Here is a 21,403-nt window from a genome sequence, read left to right as displayed (position 1 = left end):
GTGGCTTTACTAGCAGATATTATAGGTCATGTGATACTGTGTATTTTTTACACCCGTGCAGAGCAGTAGCACATGGCTGTTTACTGTTCTATGTTCAACCGTCAACACAGTAACAGAGTTTTGATCCGATTTTGGCCGGTCTTGGTGGAATGATTTGGACGCAGTAAAGTGCAAAGTGAATTGATATGTGGGGGGAAATCAAGTCATGGTCACAGCCAGGCAGAGGTTAAAATTTGCACCTGGTACCAATATCTAGGGCAGCCATTCCCAAACATGCAAACCATGGGGTGCACTTTGAAATCTGAAAATGGCTTTTATCATTTCTGGTTACATTTTTTAAAATGTGTGGTTTTAGATTGAGTTGCAGAATTGAAAATTAAACTTGCTTGATTTATTTATTTTCCCCTCTAATGGCCCACCTGCAGTACCTTTTTAGCCCGCCAGGGGGCTGGAGCTAATATGAAGTCAAGACTTTCTTGCTTATGGCCTTTTGATCTAGGGCAGGGGTGGTCAAGTTCGGTCCTCGAGAGCTACATTCCTGACACTTGGTTGTCTCCCTGCTCCAACACACCTGAATCCAATGAAAGACTCGTTAGCAGACTTTTAATGAGTCTTTCATTGGATTCAGGTGTGTTGGAGCAGGGAGACAACTAAGAGTGTCAGGAATGTGGCTCTCGATCGAACTTGGCCACCCCTGGTCTAGAGTGACTTTGAAGGTTCAAACTCAGTCACGTGTTTTAAGTCAATTTAAAACCAATATGGGTTGGTACTCGGCCAGTCTGAAGCCAGAATTGATTTTTTTGTGTGTGCGCACGCGCAATCAGGAGTCTATAATGTTATGCTTCCCTGTGTGTATTTCAGGGAATCACAATGCAGTTTGTTGGTGACATGTCCCGCTTGTTGATGTACATGGTCTGAGAAGGGAAACGCGTGTGTGTTCTTTTCCGTCGTAATGTGTTGCCTGATCTGTTTATTCACACTGATATATGTAAATGCTGATTCAATTCATTCTTTAGGTCATTGTGTTGCAGCTTTTTAGTGAAAGATCCTGTAAAGATGTGTTCTTTTGAGACTTTACAATGCCCAGTTCTTGCACAGATCATTGGAAGAGAAAGCTCATCTGTGGGTGCTCACCACTCTATACAGTTGATGGAAAGACTAGATCAGGCATTAAATCTCTTTGGAAAGGGATTGTTAGGATTTCATGACCCACCGCTTTACTGACAGCAACACTGAGATCCATTGTTCAAATCGATACTCGTCAAGACATTCATTGCTTAAATCCCACCATCTGGTGCCTGTCAAATATTTGAAAATTCCAAACCACATGTTCCATCAAGATGGAACCTCACCCCACTGTATGAAGGTCTGGGGTTAAATACTTAAATTCTATTCATGCCCAGTTCTTTTGTGTGGAGTCTGCATTTTCACTCAGTGTCTCCGTGGGTTTCCTCCCATCATCAAAAAATGTTACAATCTGCTCTTTTCATTGGTCTGAACCAAGGCAGAATATTCAGGTTTGGAGATGGCCCGCGAACACCGAACTGGGCTCATGGTTGGGTTGTGTGTGGCTGTAATTAGGATGGGTTAAATGTAGGGTACAAATATTGTACAGTAGTGTTCAGAATAGTAGTGCTATGTGACTTAAAAGATTAATCCAGGTTTTGAGTATATTTCTTGTTACATGGGAAACAAGGTACCAGTAGATTCTCACAAATCCAACAAGACCAAGCATTCATGATATGCACACTCTTAAGGCTATGAAATTGGTCTATTAGTAAAAAAAAGAAAAGGGGGTGTTGACAATAATAGTAACATCTGCTGTTGACGCTACAAACTCAAAACTATGTTCAAACTGCTTTTTTTTTAGCAATCCTGTGAATCACTAAACTACATAGTATTTAGATGTATAACCTCAGTTTTTCATGATTTCTTCACATCTGCGAGGCATTAATTTTGTTGGTTTGGAACCAAGATTTTGCTCGTTTACTAGTGTGCTTGGGGTCATTGTCTTGTTGAAACACCCATTTCAAGGACATGTCCTCTTCAGCATAAGGCAACATGACCTCTTCAAGTACTTTGACATATCCAGACTGATCCATGATACCTGGTATGCGATATATAGGCCCAACACCATAGTAGGAGAATCATGATGCTTGCACCACCATGCTTCACTGTCTTCACTGTGAACTGTGGCTTGAATTCAGAGTTTGGGGGTCTTCTCACAAACTGCCTGTGGCTCTTGGACCCAAAAAGAACAATTTTACTCTCATCAGTCCACAAAATATTCCTCCATTTCTCTTTAGGCCAGATGATGTGTTCTTTGGCAAATTGTAACCTCTTCTGCACGTCTTTTATTTAACAGACGGACTTTGCGGGGGATTCTTGTAAATAAATTAGCTTCACATAGGTGTCTTCTCACTGTCACAGCACTTACAGATAACTCCAGACTGTCTTTGATCATCCTGGTGCTGATCAATGGGTGAGCCTTTGCCATTCTTGTTATTCTTCTATCCATTTTGATGGTTGTTTTCTGTTTTCTTCCGCGCGTCTTTTTTTTTGTTTCCTCTCCATTTTAAAGCATTGGAGCTCATTGTAGATGAAAAGCCTATAATTTTTTGCACCTGTATCTAAGTTTCCCCTCTCCAATCAACTTTTTAATCAAACTACGCTGTTCTTCTGAACAATGTCTTGAACGTCCCATTTTCCTCAGGCTTTCAAAGAGAAAAGCATGTTCAACAGGTGCTGGCTTCATCCTTACATAGGGGACACCTGATTCACACCTGTTTGTTCCACAAAATTGACAAACTCACTGACTGAATGCCATACTACTATTATTGTGAACACCCTCTTTTCTACTTTTTTTTTTTACTATGCTTGGTCTTGTTGGATTTGTGAGAATCTACTGAATCTACTGGTACCTTGTTTCCCATGTAACAAGAAATATACTCAAAACCTGGATTAATCTTTTTAGTCACATAGCACTACTATTATTCTGAACACTACTGTATATACAATGACAAAGGCCCTTCTACTCAACTCAGCCCCTCAGGTGGTGTAGTTGAGGGGCGATCTTGAAAGGAATCTTATGTAAACTCAATTTAATGAATGACATCATGGCTGAAGTTATCAGTCCTTTTTAATGAGCAAGAATATATTTGTCTTGCATTCAATGTCAGTCCAGCTGTTGCTGGATATTTTAATGCATGTACTTGAAATATTACCCACCCTATTCCAATCCACAAAAAGATCTTAATAAATTGGCTTCCCTTGAATGTCAGCCCAGGTCATGTTCAGACTACCAAGGAAGTGAACACTGTGCTGTCTGGCTTGAAATTGGATGAGGCTTATGGGTCTTGATGACATATTAAAATATGATGCCGAGTTCCTATATAAACCCCTGTGTCCTATTCAGTCAACATCTGGATGAGGGTCAGAAGGTGACCCAGTGGAGCAAGGGTGTTATAAGTTTGGTGATCTAGCTAATTATAGGCCAATCTCCAACCTTCCTTTTCTCTCAAAAATTCTTGAAAGGGTAGTTGTAAAACAGCTAACTGATCATCTGCAGAGGAATGGTCTATTTGAAGAGTTTGTCAGGTTTTAGAATTCATCATAGTACAGAAACAGCATTAGTGAAGGTTACAAATGATCTTCTTATGGCCTCAGACAGTGGACTCATCTCTGTGCTTGTTCTGTTAGACCTCAGTGCTGCTTTTGATACTGTTGACCATAAAATTTTATTACAGAGATTAGAGCATGCCATAGGTATTAAAGGCACTGCGCTGCGGTGGTTTGAATCATATTTATCTAATAGATTACAATTTGTTCATGTAAATGGGGAATCTTCTTCACAGACTAAGGTTAATTATGGAGTTCCACAAGGTTCTGTGCTAGGACCAATTTATTCACTTTATACATGCTTCCCTTAGGCAGTATTATTAGACGGCATTGCTTACATTTTCATTGTTACGCAGATGATACCCAGCTTTATCTATCCATGAAGCCAGAGGACACACACCAATTAGTTAAACTGCAGGAATGTCTTACAGACATAAAGACATGGATGACCTCTAATTTCCTGCTTTTAAATTCAGGTAAAACTGAAATTATTGTACTTGGCCCCACAAATCTTAGAAACATGGTGACTAAAAAGATTCTTACTCTGGATGGCATTACCCTGACCTCTAGTAATACTGTGAGAAATCTTGGAGTCATTTTTGATCAGGATATGTCATTCAAAGCGCATATTAAACAAATATGTAGGACTGCTTTTTTGCATTTATGCAATATCTCTAAAATTAGAAAGGTCTTGTCTCAGAGTGATGCTGAAAAACTAATTCATGCATTTATTTCCTCTAGGCTGGACTATTGTAATTCATTATTATCAGGTTGTCCTAAAAGTTCCCTGAAAAGCCTTCAGTTAATTCAAAATGCTGCAGCTAGAGTACTAACGGGGACTAGAAGGAGAGAGCATATCTCACCCATATTGGCCTCTCTTCATTGGCTTCCTGTTAATTCTAGAATAGAATTTAAAATTCTTCTTCTTACTTATAAGGTTTTGAATAATCAGGTCCCATCTTATCTTAGGGACCTCATAGTACCATATCACCCCAATAGAGCGCTTCGCTCTCAGACTGCAGGCTTACTTGTAGTTCCTAGGGTTTGTAAGAGTAGAATGGGAGGCAGAGCCTTCAGCTTTCAGGCTCCTCTCCTGTGGAACCAGCTCCCAATTCGGATCAGGGAGACAGACACCCTCTCTACTTTTAAGATTAGGCTTAAAACTTTCCTTTTTGCTAAATCTTATAGTTAGGGCTGGATCAGGTGACCCTGAACCATCCCTTAGTTATGCTGCTATAGACTTAGACTGCTGGGGGGTTCCCATGATGCACTGAGTGTTTCTTTCTCTTTTTGCTCTGTATGCACCACTCTACATTTAATCATTAGTGATCGATCTCTGCTCCCCTCCACAGCATGTCTTTTTCCTGGTTCTCTCCCTCAGCCCCAACCAGTCCCAGCAGAAGACTGCCCCTCCCTGGGCCTGGTTCTGCTGGAGGTTTCTTCCTGTTAAAAGGGAGTTTTTCCTTCCCACTGTAGCCAAGTGCTTGCTCACAGGGGGGTCGTTTTGACCGCTGGGGTTTTTACGTAATTATTGTATGGCCTTGCCTTACAATATAAAGCGCCTTGGGGCAACTGTTTGTTGTGATTTGGCGCAATATAAATAAAATTGATTGATTGATTGATTGATCCAGAACTGCCAGAAAACCGTAGTCATCGAAATATTCAGCAATCTGGTCAAAGCCTTCAGTGCCTTTCTGAGCAACCATCTCAAAACTTTTCTAGAATAAAACATATACCTCTCACAAAGTGGTTAAAAAAATACAGTAGTGTTCCAGAATAATAGTAGTGCTATGTGACTAAACAGATTAATCCAGGTTTTGAGTACATTTCTTATTGTTACATAGGAAACAAGGTACCAGTAGATTCAGTAGATTCTCACAAATCCAACAAGACCAAGCATTCATGATATGCACACTCTTACAGCTATGAAATTGGGCTATTAGTAAAAAAAAAGTAGAAAAGGGGGTGTTCACAATAATGGTAATGTGGCATTCAGTCAGTGAGTTTGTCAATTTTGTGGAACAAAAAGGTGTTGGGCCTATATATCGCATACCAGGTATCATGGATCAGTTTGGATATGTCAAAATACTTGAAGAGGTCATGTTGCCTTATGCTGAAGAGGACATGTCCTTGAAATGGGTGTTTCAACAAGACAATGACCCCAAGCACACTAGTAAACGAGCAAAATCTTGGTTCCAAACCAACAAAATTAATGTTTTGGAGTGGCCTGCCCAATCCCCGGACCTAAATCCAATTGAGAACTTGTGGGGTGACATCAAAAAAGCTGTTCCTGAAGCAAAACCAAGAAATGTGAATGAATTGTGGAATGTTGTTAAAGAATCTTGGAGTGGAATAACAGCTGAAAGGTTCTACAAGTTGGTTGACTCCATGCCTCCCAGATGTGAAGAAATCATGAAAAACTGTGGTTATACAACTAAATACTAGTTTAGTGATTCACAGGATTGCTAAAAAAGCAGTTTGAACATAATAGTTTTGAGTTTGTAGCGTTAACAGCAGATGCTACTATTATTGTGAACACCCCCTTTTCTACTTTTTTTTTTTACTAATAACCCAATTTCATAGCCTTAAGAGTGTGCATATCATGAATGTTTGGTCTTGTTGGATTTGTGAGAATCTACTGAACCTACTGGTACATTGTTTCCCATGTAACAATAAGAAATATACTCAAAACCTGGATTAATGTTTTTAGTCACATAGCACTATTATTCTGAACACTACTGTACATTGTTGACAAGCAGATCTTGCTCATTGTGCTTGTGTGCACTGTTATTGCAATAATGCAAGAGCATCCAAATTTTCAGATTCTTTAATGTCATTGTAACAACAAATGAAAGGTAAGGTGCAAGCCTTTCAGTGCAAATATAAACCTGAGTACACCACACACTGGCTTCAAAGGTCTGGGGGGGGGAAAAATAAATATAAAATTTAACAGAATGAAAGAGGTGTGTTCAAAGTGCAACTTAAAAGAAAAAGTTATAAGTAGATAATTGCAAAAAGATTGTACATAAGAGAAAAGTATGCAAAACTGGGTATTTCAGTGGCAGTGGATATTGCATTTAACAAATCTTGCAATCATTTCAACTGTAGCATGTGATGTGGCTATTTGGTTCCAGTGGCATTCATAGCTCTCACAGCAGCTGGGTACAACTGCTTTTCAATCTATATGTACCTACTTTAATGGCCCTGTACTGTCTGTCAGCATTAGCTCAAACAGATGAGTCTTTTAGGATGGTGTTGGCTCTCCTGAGACTGTAAGACTCATGAAGATCCCCCAGTGTGGGTAGAGGCCACCCAATGATCATCTCTTGTCATTTTGGTAAACATCTGGAGCCCTTTGGTAACCATGGAGAGCATCCATGGTTACCAAAGGGCTCACATACTGCCTCTCTCTGTATGTGGTTTTCCAGCTGCAAACCACGTATGATGTGCTCTGTCTCGTTTGATTTGTAATTGTAATATCCTCCAGCAAGTATACACTGGGGCTGTGCAAAATTCAGAACTGAATTGATAATGATACTCGAGTTTCATTTGAGTTGAATTTTGAAGTGAGGTAGCAAGCAGGATGCAGAACTTTATCTTCTTAGCAATTCCTCTACCAAGATGGCAGACAAAGATTATCCTTGTGGAAAGTTGCTCGATGTCCGTCCTATCGTTTAGGAAGTGACGTACACTTAGTTCCTGGATACGGTTACTACAGAAATTTGTTGTCTCGTGTCAGTGAAACCTACACTTTTGAACCACTGCATCGGACATGAAGATTCATTCAGTTCTCGTACCACATACTGTACAGAACAGGTGCGTCACATTTTGTTTATTTTGAAAAGTGAAGCTATTTTATGTTGTCTCATATTTTATTGACATGTTGACTTTGTTAACTTGAAGCACACTTAAGTCTTTATTTTCCGACGTGATTTTATAATTATACCTTTCAGTCCAAAGCTGATGTACGATTTCTACATTTTAATAATGATGGTAATGGTTTTAATTTGTGTATGACTTTATGGTTACGTGCGCCGAATCATATGTCTAAATACAGTTTGTAGTCTAAAGTCTTGTATTAAGTTGAACGGTCATATATCAGACGTGTTAAACAAAGCGGCCCAATAAACCGCACCGAAAGGCTTCATTGCTCAAACCAACGAGTCCACGCAGGCTTCGAAGCCTCGGTGTCTGCTGTCACAAAGAATTCGTGTGCGAGCCTTTGTAAATAATTCCGTTTGTTTCACACCCAGAGATGGACGCAGACAGGATGTACACGTTCTCAAGTCGTCCCAGAGCTGTGGAGAATCGCTCCAAATACAGAGAGCCTCCAGCCGACCAGTAAGTCAGACGTTCGAGTATTCTGAAGCTTTATTAAACATAGCGGGTTGTGTATGGAGCTAAATCCAGGCCAAAAGTTTTGTAATCTGAAAATAAAAAAAGATTGAAAAAAATAAATTTTGAAACTGAAAATTCAATGTTTGTTCTTGAATTTTATAATCATTTAAAAAGTATTATCAAAATAAAAATAAGTGTAAGATATATATTTTTCAGTTTAAATAAATTTTTGATTCAGCTCTGTAATTTTTTTGATCAGATAATTTATTTTCATTCATATTTCTTTTTTTCTTTTCTTTTTTCTTTTCAATTTTTTTATATAGCGCCAAATCACAACAAACAGTTGCCCCAAGGCGCTTTATATTGTAAGGCAAGGCCATACAATAATTATGTAAAACCCCAACGGTCAAAACGACCCCCTGTGAGCAAGCACTTGGCTACAGTGGGAAGGAAAAACTCCCTTTTAACAGGAAGAAACCTCCAGCAGAACCAGGCTCAGGGAGGGGCAGTCTTCTGCTGAGACTGGTTGGGGCTGAGGGAGAGAACCAGGAAAAAGACATGCTGTGGAGGGGAGCAGAGATCGATCACTAATGATTAAATGCAGAGTGGTGCATACAGATTCACCTTCAGATATTTTTTTCACTTTCAGATCTTATTTTTTCAGTTTCAAACTTTTGGCCCTGTTCTGGCGTGGGAGGGCGTGGCTTCGATTGAGAGGGGCGTGGAAATGTGAGTGACAGGAGAGCAATCAGTCCTCACATGATGTTGCTTTCAGGAAACGTGGGTACTTTGATAGATAATGACTTAACGCTTTCTCTCCACTGTATTGTCTTGATTCATGTAAATAAAGTTATGCTAAAGATGTCGATTACAAGTAATTCTAGACCACTCTTGGTCATTTTTGATGTTGAAAAACTGGAAAATATGCAAGATTGTAAAGTTTAACGCCTATACCTAAAAACCGGTGTGTCCCAAATCCACACAAGACCGTGAACGCAGCGCAGCATCGCTGCATGAAAATGAGGCAGGTCGTTCATTTTACAGGCTGCCAGTAGTTATTGTGCATCAAGCAGTGGAGTGTTACGAGCTTTCTAAGTGACACACAGAGAGACAAGGCTCAGCAGATCTGAAGAAAGCTTTAATATGGCCAGAACCAGACTGCCGGTTTATCCAAAGCCACCCGGAAGAGTGCTCCGGCTACCGCTTGTGTGAAGAAGCCTCGCCATTACAGGCGCCCACTCCGCTGCTATCAGAAATCCACCAAGCTGATGATCCACAAGCTGCCCTTCCAACACCTGGTGATAGAAATCGCTCAGGACTTCAAGACCGACCTCGGCTTTCAGAGCTCCGCTGTGATGCTCTGCAGGAGGCCGGCGAGGCTGACCTGGTCAGCAGCTTGTGGATCAGCAGCTCGGTGGATTTCTGGTAGCGGCGGATCTCTCTCAGCGCCTCAGTGCCGGGCCTGTAACGGCGAGGCTTCTAAACACCGCCGGTAGTCGGAGCGCTCTTCCGGCTTGGGATTTGGATTTACCGGCGGTCTGCTTGGTTACACTGCGAAACTGCCAGCCACTTTGTTACATCGTCATTAAATTCACTATCCGGTACAACATACGGATCTACTGAACCAACTGCTACACATCGATCACAATAAACAGCTTTATCTCGAGGGTTTAAAGCCTCGTAATAAGCTTTCTTTCTGTTTTCTTTCACGCGCCAGCCGCGTAGTAAATAAACGATGGAGACGTCAGCAGAGTCATTATCAAAGTACCCACGTTTCCTGAATGCAACATCATGTGAGAACTGATTGCTCTACTGTCACTCACAATACCACGCCCCTCTCAATCGAAACCACGCCCTCCCACGCCAGAACAGGGCCAAAAGTTTGAAACTGAAAAAATAAGAACTGAAAGTGAAAAAAAATCTGAAAGTGAAAAAAGAAATATGAATGAAAATAAATTTGATCAAAATAATTCCAGAGCTGAATCAAAAATTTATTTAAACTGAAAAATATATATCTTACTTATTTTTATTTTAATAATACTTTTTTAATGATTCTAAAATTTAAGAACAAACAATGAATTTTCAGTTTCAAAATTAATTTTTTCAGCCTTTTTATATTTTCAGATTACAAAACTTTTGGCCTTGATTTAGCTCCATAGTCGTGGTGCCAGTTTCGGATCACTGCTGTAGTTATTGCGCCGCACAGAACGTTCACAAATTCGGCATCATTCGTTAGTTTCAAATATGTCAGTAGTTAACATTTAAAGGGATCATATTGTGAAAAAAAAAAATTAAATATAATCCTCAAAGTTTCACAGTTCTGTTAATGCAGAAAGTACACTGCTCTCAACCAAATGTAGTCCTGAAACAGCTTGTTTCACATCTGTGACACATATGTCACGGAAGTCGATTGCTGCTTGGGAGACATCACGTTGCTCTTAAAGGTAGCTGCAGACATTTAAAATTTTGCTAAACATTTGTTATTTCAGATTAAACATGTACATTCGGTAACATTTGTGATGTCACTGTCTGGCACTTAGCCGTGGTGGCTAACGCAACCTATTCATAGGCTAGATACATAAACTATCTCATTCTGAATATACTTAAAACTTTATGTGAGGTAATATTGCAGTGTGGTTGCAATACTGAGGTTGTTAGATGAATGTTTGACAAAAGTTTATTTTTGTATTCTTCATAATGGGTTCTGTTCTAAAACTTAGTAGTATTGGAATATTTTGGATGCAAACTTTAATACCTCTTTTTAAAATGTCTGGTGAGATATTTTGCTGAAAAAGTTCGTAATATGACCCTTGTAATGCTATAGCAAGTTAGTATTATCTAATCAACTGATTACATTTATATTATCTTGATATGCAGGAGGGATGTAAAGTGTCACTATGGAAACATTATGTATGATCCCCGTGTTGTCAGAGGAAACACATACGCCAAAAAAGTCATACCGATTGTAAGTATGAAACACTCTTTTAGAGCAGTAGTGGAGCCAGGTGGTGCTAATTGTTGACTTGGCACCAAATGAAAGTTCAATGCCCCTAAAGTATGCTACACCACCAGAAAATATACATTCTATGGAGTAAAATTCCAGCAGATTGCGGACAAAATATGGATCATGTCTGAGAACCCTTGTGATTTATGAGCCACACTACAAAGAAATGCAGATCATGGAAATATAGACTGGAATGGACGTGCGCGCCTCAATCTATTAGTGTCACTCAGGACAGGAAGACGCCATTACTAAGGGTGGAGATGTGCAGATCATCAATAATAAACTGACCGCTTTTCTGCACTAGCGTCGCTATTTCTTAGCGGAGTTTAATAAATGTAGGCTTGTTTTAAAGCCATTTGAAAGCTCTTTCCAATGCACCTATGCATGTGTGGGTGAAAAAAAAAACTTTATGTAAAATGTAGAAATTTGGGGAAATTATGACAAACTGTGCTGCTTTTCTTGCTCTATTGTCACGATTTGTTAACAGATTTTAATAAAAGTAGGCTTGTTTTAAAGCCCTTTAATTGCGCTTTCTAATGAACCTATACATGCCTGGGTAGAAAAAAAATGTTTTATGTAAAGTGTGGAAATTTGGGGAATTTACTGTTTTCTTTTCTGTCATCATAATTCTCTATGGATTTTTATAAATGAAGCCTTGTAAGTTGTATTCAAGCTGATTAAAAGCTTGGATAAAATAATCCTTATGTATTAAAATATAAATCTGAAGTATGCCTTGCCATTGTGCTCATTTACCTTGCTGCTTTTCCACTGTAATATTACTGCTAGTCTTTTAATGACAACAACATATATTATTTTTACTAGCATTTTATTACAAGTAGATATAAAGCCATTCACCATCCCTGGTTCTCAACACCAGGCACCTAAGTGGCTCTACTCTACTCTTTTCTACTCTCCTATTTTACTCTTCCTTTATAGATATTTAGATATACCTTTATATACTAGCATAGTTCCACCTTACAATTAGAATATAATATATAAGATATACCTTACTGAATTTTCACATCATATTAAACAACTGCAAGTAAATATATATATATATATATATATATATATATATATATTTACATTTTTGTTTGTTTTGTTTGTATGCATGTGAACGCAGCTTAATGAAAAGAACTTATGGTGTTGAGTTATAGTCTCAGTATATCGATATTAAATTGCAACATAACGACTTTAAAATAGACATTTGTTTTACATAATTACATTAAGGCTGTTGTGTGTTGGGGGGTTTGGCTGGACATTTTGGTGTTGTTTTCTTTTCTTTGCTCTCCAGGTGGTATGCAAACTGGGTTTTGTCTGTGGAGAAGGTGCTGGCAGAAGAGTCCTTCACCTTCATCAGCATGATTTGCAGCACCTGTGGATGATGCTCACGTGCAAACTTAAAGACTTTCAGCTGAAGCAGATAATGAGATGGCGTTCTGCATTTAAGCCATGAGTTATTCGAGCAGAATTGCCGGGAACTCGACCTTGTGACGTTCTTTTGTGAGATGCTGAGGACCGCGCCTGGGTTTGACACATCGTGCCTGTGAAGGAGGACGGGTGAGGGACACATGCTGTCAGCACACATCAGAGGTGATGATTGTCTGAATAAGTGTTAACAGTAATTTGGTATTTTGTTACGCAGTATATTTGAATATTGATGAGAATTGTGCAGCTCGCTTCTCACTGCCGTGGCGTACGGAATGATGATCCTCCACCTGTTGTGAGAAGCTGCTCATTTACATAAAGCTTAAATTCAGACCTGAATGTGTTGCTGATAGTGTGTGCCTTTGAAGGATATTTGTTGTAGCTGTTGACTTACCTCACCTTTTCCATCCTTCACAGAGTCAGTTTGTCGTATCCACCTGGGGGGTGTTCGGCGGTGAGTCTGGGTCCAGAAGCGCCGAGCTTTGATCCATTTTGGCGCTGGAGAGTGCGCCGTCCTTCACCTCGCCAGACAAACGCACATTTATGTGGTACACCAATTATTGCACAGGAGAAAAATAAAATTGTTTTGTTTTTGGAACCGCTTTCTGGTTATTTAGCGCTGGGTTCAGTCAGACGCAGGTCCGCTCCTCAACCCGCATCTGCACATAACAAAGGCTATTGTACAGTTCATTTTAGTATTGGAGAATTTGTTTTTGTAGTTGGTGCAGTTGTTGATGAAGCACTGGCTGCCTTTTTTCTCCTCATTTCGCTTCTGTTTAACTGGCTCAAGGCGCTCTCTCCACCCTTAGTAATGGCCGCCGTGCGGCACGCCGCTAGTCACGTGACGTCCATTCCAGTCTATATTTCCATGATACAGATATCACTACGAGTAAATTCATACCAATAAATACAGAAATTGTTTCTTTTTAAAGACAGCAAACACATGGCCACATTGGAAAAGCACTTGAAGAGTGCAAACCTCTACAAGGACAAATATTTAGTTTGAGTTTTGCATCAAAATGAACACTTTAATGTGTTCTGGATTCCAACAGATTCCAGCTGTATTAGTATCTATTTGAAATAGAAGTTTGTGGGTTTTAATCATGCCTTGTGTGTAGTAAGCCTTTTCAGCTTCTCCCTTGATTCACGTGACATTGCCAAAGCAGATCTGAGGTGGATCCGCATGTTGATCTGGCACAGGTTTTACACCAGATGTTCTTCTCACCCAACTCCACATTAAATGGAGAATGGGCAGGGGTGGCCCTGAGCCAGGAACAAGCACACTTAACAGCTTGGTCACCATAGTATTATTTAGGATCAAAAATGTAAGCTAAAAATATATTTATATTTTCATTGAATTCTGAGAATTAATATTTAATGTGGCTACAAGCACGAGACTTATTACAAGGGCTAGTGGCTACTGGAACAAGACAACAGGACCCAATCGTGCCACACTAATTTACACTGTTTTGCAGTACTACCAGATTTTGAGAGCAGGGGTGGTGGCCAAGCCCTGCGTGCACTTGGTTATAGTGCGGAAAGTTCCCAGTTCAAACCCCACCCCTGCCACATTTATCCATGCAATGTGAAGTTGCATGAGGAAGGGCATCCAGTGTAAAATTTGTGCCTATTCACCATGTAGCTCCACCTCGGATTTGCTGTGGGGACCCCGAGTGAAAACAAGGGAGCAGCCAAAGGAACTTACTTTTTGTTAAAACAATGTAAAATTGTTGATCATTCCATGGAAAATGTGGCACAATGAAAATTGTCAAATTTAAGGACATACAAAATTCTACCAAGATTAGACCTATGGAACTGTTTGTATGTACTCATGAAAAATGTTATCTTTACTGCCTGCAAAAATTTTTTTTAAAGTGTATTGGCATCAGGCTGTGCATCTGTCTTGTCGACATAATACCTCCTAAACTGTTTTGTGGATATTAATGTCACTTCTTCAAGGAGAGTTAATTAGACTTTTGTGTTTAATTAATGCATCACATGATATTGACCTTGTAAGCGCAGCTCCTTCTACACTAGTTTATGGATTTAAGTGAAACACCATACGGCAGGGGTGGCCAAGTTCGGTCCTCAAGAGCCACATTCCTGACACTCTTAATTGTCTCCCTGCTCCAACACACCTAAATCCAATGAAAGGCTCATTAAAAGTCTGCTAACGAGTCTTTCATTGGATTCAGGTGTGTTGGAGCAGGGACACAACTAAGAGTGTCAGGAATGTGGCTCTCGAGGACCGAACTTGGCCACCCCTGCCATACGGTGATAGCACACCAATCAAACATGTGCATGAAGGAAAATTATTCTACACCCCTGCAAGGAAATACAACATACTTAATCCTAGTAGTGTAACAGATAAGAGAATATTTAGAGCAGAATCCTGCAAATGGTGATAAAAGCATCAAATTCAGCAGAAATACTCCTCAGACATTCCTCTTTTGAAAAAAAAAAAACGATTGGCCACTTGAATTTTCAGTCAGCATTCAGGTAGAGATCAATTGAAGAATTACACAGGGGTCAAAATTAAAAGCTGCTCCAATCATATTGAAACCTACACCACATTATTTACCTGTTCGTAAATATTCTAAAAAGGTATGGTTTGGACTATCTGTGACTGAATTCTATGGATTTATGGGATAAAAACAGCAAGAATGGTGACAAAGGTCATTGTCAGTTTGTACAGGGTCAAAAGTTAAAGTTGCTCCAGTGTTGGTAAAAAGTGATGCAAATTATTGGTTGAGCTAATAGGATTGAAAATTCAAGTGGCCAATCGTTTTTTCAAAAGAAGAATGTCTAAGGAGTATTTCTGCCAAATTTGATGCTTTTATCACCATTTGCATGATTGTTTCAGTTATCTGCTGCACTATAGGCACATTTTCCTTTTCCTTTCACCATGTCTTTTACATCCACCTTTGACAGAAGACTCAGCCAGACCTGGTTGAGATACAAAGACAGGAGGCGATGAGGAGGAAAGCGATGGCTCGTAAACGGGAAAGGGAGCAGTACAGACTTAGGACTCCTGAGCCCGTCCAGGGCAGAATGCACATCGACATACAAACAGGTGAATTTTTCACTCAACACGGCGCATTCCAGTGTATTGTGGGTTAACAAAATTATCCAATTTTCCTTTTCAGACCGCTATCTTGAAGAACTGAGTGATATTGTGGTCACGGCTGATATTCAGTGTCAGACTGATCCCTTCCTGGACAGGCCGGCGACCCCGCTGTTTATACCTGCCAAATCTGGCAAAGATGTTTCCACACAAATCGAGGAGGGAGAAGTAGGTGCCCCGGATTGTAGATCAGCTCACAGTTTTTTGCAATAAGTATTCGGGTCAACTCACTATGGTTCAGTGCAGCCACACAGGTATAAAGATCCTCCGAAAATGTCAGTACAAGCAGAGCACATATCCTTAGCATGTAGTTGTGCGGTGGAATGTCAGTTTATAAGGCTTTAGTTAAAATAAGATTTAAATTTAACATGTCCATGAAATACATGTATAATTTAATTATGAAATGGGTAACACTATTCAATAAGTGTACATTCATTCACAGTAATAAGTGTTAACTAACAGTGAATTAAGAGTTAACTGTGTCTAGTAATCATTTGTTAATGGCGGTCATTTTAACTAAGGTATTTACATGTTATTTAATTTGTAAGAATATTAAACATCACTAATGAATTTTTATGTAAGTTTATGCTTATTACTGTATAATGTCAGCTAATTAATTCTTTGTGAATCAGTGATAACATAAAATATGGTTTTGCTTGAGCTTGATGTTTACTTGGTTAAAAAAAAAAGACATTTTTGAGTCAGCTAGCTTAACAGTGAGGCTCACATTGTCTTTTGTTGTACATGTCTTATTTATGCAGTCAGGTCCATAAGTATTTGATCAATAACTTTTTTTTTCCTTCTCCTTTTTTCGCCTGCATACATCAACACAGTGGAGTTGAAGTGAAACTGTTTGCGCCACTTTTTACCAAAATTGGGGCAACTTTAACTTTTGACCCCTGTACAAACTGAAACTGACCGTTGTCACCATTCTTGCTGTTTTTACCCCATAACTCCAGAACATTCCATCACAGATAGTCCAAACTATACCTTTTTAGAGTATTTATGATCAGACAAATAATGTGGTATCGTTTCCAATATGACTGGAGAATCTTTTAATTTTGAGCCCTGTGTAATTGTTCATTTGACCCCTACTGGGCTGCCGACTGAAAATTCAAGTGGCCAATCAGTTTTTTTCAAAAGAGTACTGTCTAAGGAGTATTTGTGCCGAATTTGATGCTTGTTTCACCATTTGAAAGATTCCTCTATAAATATTCTGTTATCTGCTGCACTAAAGACAGGATTGGAATTACAGCCATTTTTGTACATCATTCAGTGTCCAAAATTATTTGATAAACTAGCCTAATTATAAAGAGTTATCCTTCCTGCTTTGAGGTAAGTAATCAGACAAACTAGTTATAAGGGTTATTGTTCTTATGAATCATCACTTTTATAGGCAGATTTCATTAAATAAGTCAACAAAGGGATACGTGAACCATTATGAGTCATTGAGAATAGTTTGAATGGTGACAAACCGCTTCGATTTTTGTATAGTAGCTTCTTATGAATATTTTTGAGATGCCTTCTGAGAAGGAACCCAAGTTGTTGAGATCCAAAATTATATTCTGGAAGCCTTGTCTTGATTCCTCAGATTTTCCCCCCTCATGGTTTTACATTTAAGTCAAATGTTCCTCAGCAAACACAGAATTATGCCAACTAGTGTTTCAGAAGCATTTAAAATGAATAATTCTATCTTGTAACTATTCTTTTTTATAATTTATGCTGAAACAAAGTATTCACTATAACTGACTTAAATTAACACGTTTTCTTTGATAAAATGGAATGTGTAGAGTTGGTGGAAACTGAGTTTAAAGTTTTTAGACAAGATATATCAAAAAATATATTCACAACTAACTCCTGAATAATTCAAAAAGTCCAGTAGGTTCTTGCTGTTAACCAGCATTTCCACAAATCTGAAAAAAGTTATCGATTTTCTCATAGACAAAAGTAGGCAGTGGTGTCACGTTTAGTGAAGGTGTTATCACTAAACACGTAAATTTTTCCACTGAGCCACTTTTTCCTAATGTGTTAAAAAAAAAAAGCCACGTAATGTTGCTTATTGTGGTGTCTGCTGCAGCTGTTTGACTTTGACAGCGAGGTTCAGCCAATTTTGGAGGTTTTGGTGGGTAAGACCATCGAGCAGTCTCTCCTGGAGGTGATGGAAGAAGAGGAGCTGGCCTGTCTGAGGGCCCAGCAGAGGGCCTTCGAGGTGCTTCGAAATGCCGAGCTGGCAGAGCTGCAGCGGCTGGAGGAGCGTGAGAGGCGACATACTGAGGAGAAAGTACGGCACTCCATCTTCATTCTGCAGAGTTAATATAAATGTGGAAAACAAATCTGTACTTCATCATGGAAGTTTTTTTGTGTCCTCACCCTATTTTCTGTCTTTAAACAATTCTTTAATGAAATTCTGAGCTATGAGCTATTTGTCATAAATAACCACAGTGTGTTCGGGAGATGTTTATGTTTGCCATCACTGCAGCTTTAATTAAAAAAAAAAAGCATTTTCACACATCAGTGCACTTATTCAGTCACAGGACAGAGTTCATTCTGCCCTCAGGAGCGTAGGCTTGCCCAGCAGAGGGAGGCACTGCAGAAGGAGAGAGAGACCGCAGAGAAGATCGCCGCACGAGCGTACAGTCAGCAGTTCTTAGCCAACCTTGTGCCAACAGTCTTCACCTCACTGAAGAATCACGGCTACATTTACGACCCCGTGGAGAGAGGTCGGCCTTGGTTCAAATGCCGTCATTCCTTTTGTTATTCTGTGTTTTGTATTTTGTTTTCTACATGACGGCATTGCTGCACAGCGCTGCTCGTGTATTGACATTACGTTATGAGACATGGTGAGTTATAACCGCAAACCGAAGAGTGCGCTAATACAGTTCATCCTTTTCTGTGTGGTTCTGATTTACAGATGTTGAGACTAATTTCTTGCCTTGGCTGATGGATGGCGTTCACAATATTTTGGAGAGAAGAAATGTGGCAAGAGAGCTGCTGGACAGTAAGAATAATCAATTATGTGCAATATTTCCAAAGGATTAAATGGCACTAATTTGCATAGGATGAACAGTACAGTAACTAACATGTTCTTCAGTGGCCATATTGGTAAAGTATAAATTATAGATTATAATTTATTTTTTTTATGACACACACACACAGGGATTAAAGCAAAAAAAAAAAAAAAATCTTCTGACTGAAATTTTTAAAAAAACATTTTCCCCAAAATCATTAGCTGTTCACCATCTACCTTTATATAGAAACCCTTTTGTGATCATACGTATGTCTGTGGTTATTACTCAAGTGGATTTCGCCCATATGACACTGTCAGGGGTGACTGCAGTACTCACAAGTTTTTAAAATGAGTAAGGTTAGAAAAAAGTGAGCTTCCACTCTAACCATCACTTTTACATCCATTAGGCATGGATGGATTTGGATGGATACAAGAACATTCCAAGATACTGAGAATAGGATTAGGGTTAAATACAGTATCCTATGATCCAGGGCCATCAATTCATACATTATCTTAAAGTGCCGTCTACTGGTTGTTTTACACATAACTGGAGGCCACACATTCCACACTCAAACTTCTTCATCTCATCTTTTTCAGATATCATCCACGATGTTATCCAGAAAAGACCAGAGTTCTCCAAAAACCCGGATCCGCATCCGCCTGAATCTTAAAGACAGTTTACTTAACACCAGGTCACTGAGATCTGTCAAAAGGCAGAGAAAACACTTTTGCACTGTTCCAGAGTTCCTCTGTTTTTTGATATTTGTCACACTTTTCTGTCATATAGTATAATAGAACAACAGCACAATAAAAAAAAGTCCATGATAAACAAAAACATCACATGACCAGTAAAGGGGAAGATAAATGCTAAAAGTTATTTTTACTAGCTGCTGAAGTTTTTCCATGTTTATGAGTTGACAAATACAAAATGCTTATTTTGTGTTATTGAGACCATTATTTATGTGAATGTTGTTTGTTGTAGCTCAAATGCTTAAAAAAAGAAGGTTCCTGTAAAAATAAATAAAACTTACCAACTGGCACTCTTGGCACGACAACAGACTGCAGGCAATCACTTTTGTACTCGCAGAGAAATTTGTCTAAGTCCCACACGAGTGTGGCTTTGGTGTGTGTGCTGAGATGACAGGAGGTGTGTCCTCCCACTGAAGCGGCTGTGGAAATCTGTAGATCTGGACATTCCAGCTGGACACCACGTACCGTGTTTGGATGGACATGGACAAACAACTGCCCACTGTGATCCACGTGTGTCTGTTTGCTTTTTATCAAGTGGACATAAATACAAAAATATATCACTCAGTCGATGTGCTGAACGAGCACATGGTGCGCACATGGACAGGTTGAAACAGACCGTCAGATCAGAACATGCAGCAGGCGATCTCAGTGTTACGTCAACCGCGTGAGCTCCTCTGTTCCACATGACGCGGTGTCCTGCAGCGCGTCACCCACAAGACGTGCACGGCCAGTTGGAGACACGCCAGCAGATGTGGGCATGAATGAGACGAGCAAACTGCTTCTCATTCATGTCATTTCATAACTATATGTCTGTGACCATGGGTCATTTACAGAGGAACAGACGGATCATACTTGTATTGCTCACTTGATAAATGTGGTGTTTTTATGTGGTGTGTAATTTTAATTTTTTTGTAATACTTCCATGTCCTTCCTGATATGAGGCAGATTCCTGCAGCTTTCATACTTGTATTGCTCACTTGATAAATGTGGTGTTTTTATGTGGTGTGTAATTTTAATTTTTTTGTAATACTTCTATGTCCTTCCTGATATGAGGCAGATTCCTGCAGCTTTCAAAGAACAGTTCCGTAGCTAAGTGGTAAAGTCGCTGACTGGTAATCAGAGCTTTTGAAAGGCGTGACTTTGCACCCGTGGGTGGTGTTTATATATATTCCACATAAGCGCCACGATGTGGTTCCACAGGTATCAGCTGGTTTTATTATTTCTTTCACATAAGCGGTGCCATGTGCTGCAACTGGCACTGTTCCTGCTCAAAACACACCGGCGCATACACAGACTCTCGCACTGGGCTAACCACTAACCCACCATGTTGCCATTCATTTACATCACTAGAGCACCGCATTAGAGCGCAAACTGACACCAACACTAATTTTCAATTCCATACATTTTTACCTTGGAAAAAATTTTCAAGGTCATAGTCTTGTTAGAAGTGGCTTTTCATAAGCTAAAATATAATACAAAATACATATCAAAAGGGCTTTTCAGTGTCAATATCAAATATCTGCTAAATCTGCAATACGGATCAGATGTGGATCAAAATTAGTCTGTTTATTGAGGGTGCCAGTTTGCACCTCATTGTCACAAATGAGTGTGATTGAGATACTTTTGATTGAGATATAATGCAAAATGTACATTAAATGGACTTTTCAATATTAAATTCAAATCTCCACAAAGTCCACAATCCAGATCAGATCCGGATCAAACTTTTGTCAGGTGATAGTGAGTGTCAGTCTGCACCTCACTTTCAAATATGAGAGTGATTGGGGCATGTTTAAGATATAATGTAAAATCTATGTTATAATAGCCAAGTGGCCTTTGTGTGTGCATGCGTGTGTATAGCTTTGATCACGGAGAAACTCGGGAGAGCTGACATTTGCCATTTAGTATGCTTCTTTATTTTGGGTCAAGGATAAATGCTGCGAAAATGGACAGCTGATAGGAGTAATATTTTTGGAGAAATTAGTGATTTTAGCTAATAACAGTGAACAATGGACATTGTGCTGCAATGCGCCATGGGAGTTTAGAGGGTTTAAATTATTGTAGTTCATGTTAGTTTAACAGTGTTGTTAGTGTTAATGATTTATTGTATTTTTGTACTTCAGTTGGTTTAGTCAGT

General features: G+C 39.3%; 1 protein-coding gene across 2 annotated transcripts; it reads left to right on the top strand.

Moving 5' to 3' along the window:
* The first annotated feature begins 7,349 nt into the window (after positions 1 to 7,349).
* rsph3 (radial spoke head 3) lies at positions 7,350 to 19,413 on the top strand. Of its 2 annotated transcripts, XM_034180817.1 has the most exons (9): positions 7,350 to 7,434; positions 7,872 to 7,959; positions 10,834 to 10,921; positions 15,320 to 15,461; positions 15,535 to 15,680; positions 17,590 to 17,793; positions 18,070 to 18,232; positions 18,424 to 18,510; positions 19,117 to 19,413. In XM_034180817.1, the coding sequence occupies exons 2-9, from the start codon at positions 7,874 to 7,876 to the stop codon at positions 19,188 to 19,190; spliced, it is 990 nt and encodes a 329-aa protein (XP_034036708.1). In that variant the 5' UTR covers positions 7,350 to 7,434; positions 7,872 to 7,873; the 3' UTR covers positions 19,191 to 19,413. The 2 variants fall into 2 exon arrangements, with proteins under 2 accessions (XP_034036708.1, XP_034036709.1); XM_034180818.1 differs by lacking the exon at positions 7,350 to 7,434 and having other exon boundaries at positions 7,735 to 7,959.
* The last annotated feature ends 1,990 nt before the right edge of the window (positions 19,414 to 21,403 follow it).

This window comes from Thalassophryne amazonica, chromosome 10 (genome assembly GCF_902500255.1).
Source record: "Thalassophryne amazonica chromosome 10, fThaAma1.1, whole genome shotgun sequence".
Classification (NCBI taxonomy): Eukaryota; Metazoa; Chordata; class Actinopteri; order Batrachoidiformes; family Batrachoididae; genus Thalassophryne; species Thalassophryne amazonica.
The sequence above is the reverse complement of the archived record's forward strand: the minus strand, read 5'-3'. Positions and strand labels throughout refer to the sequence as shown.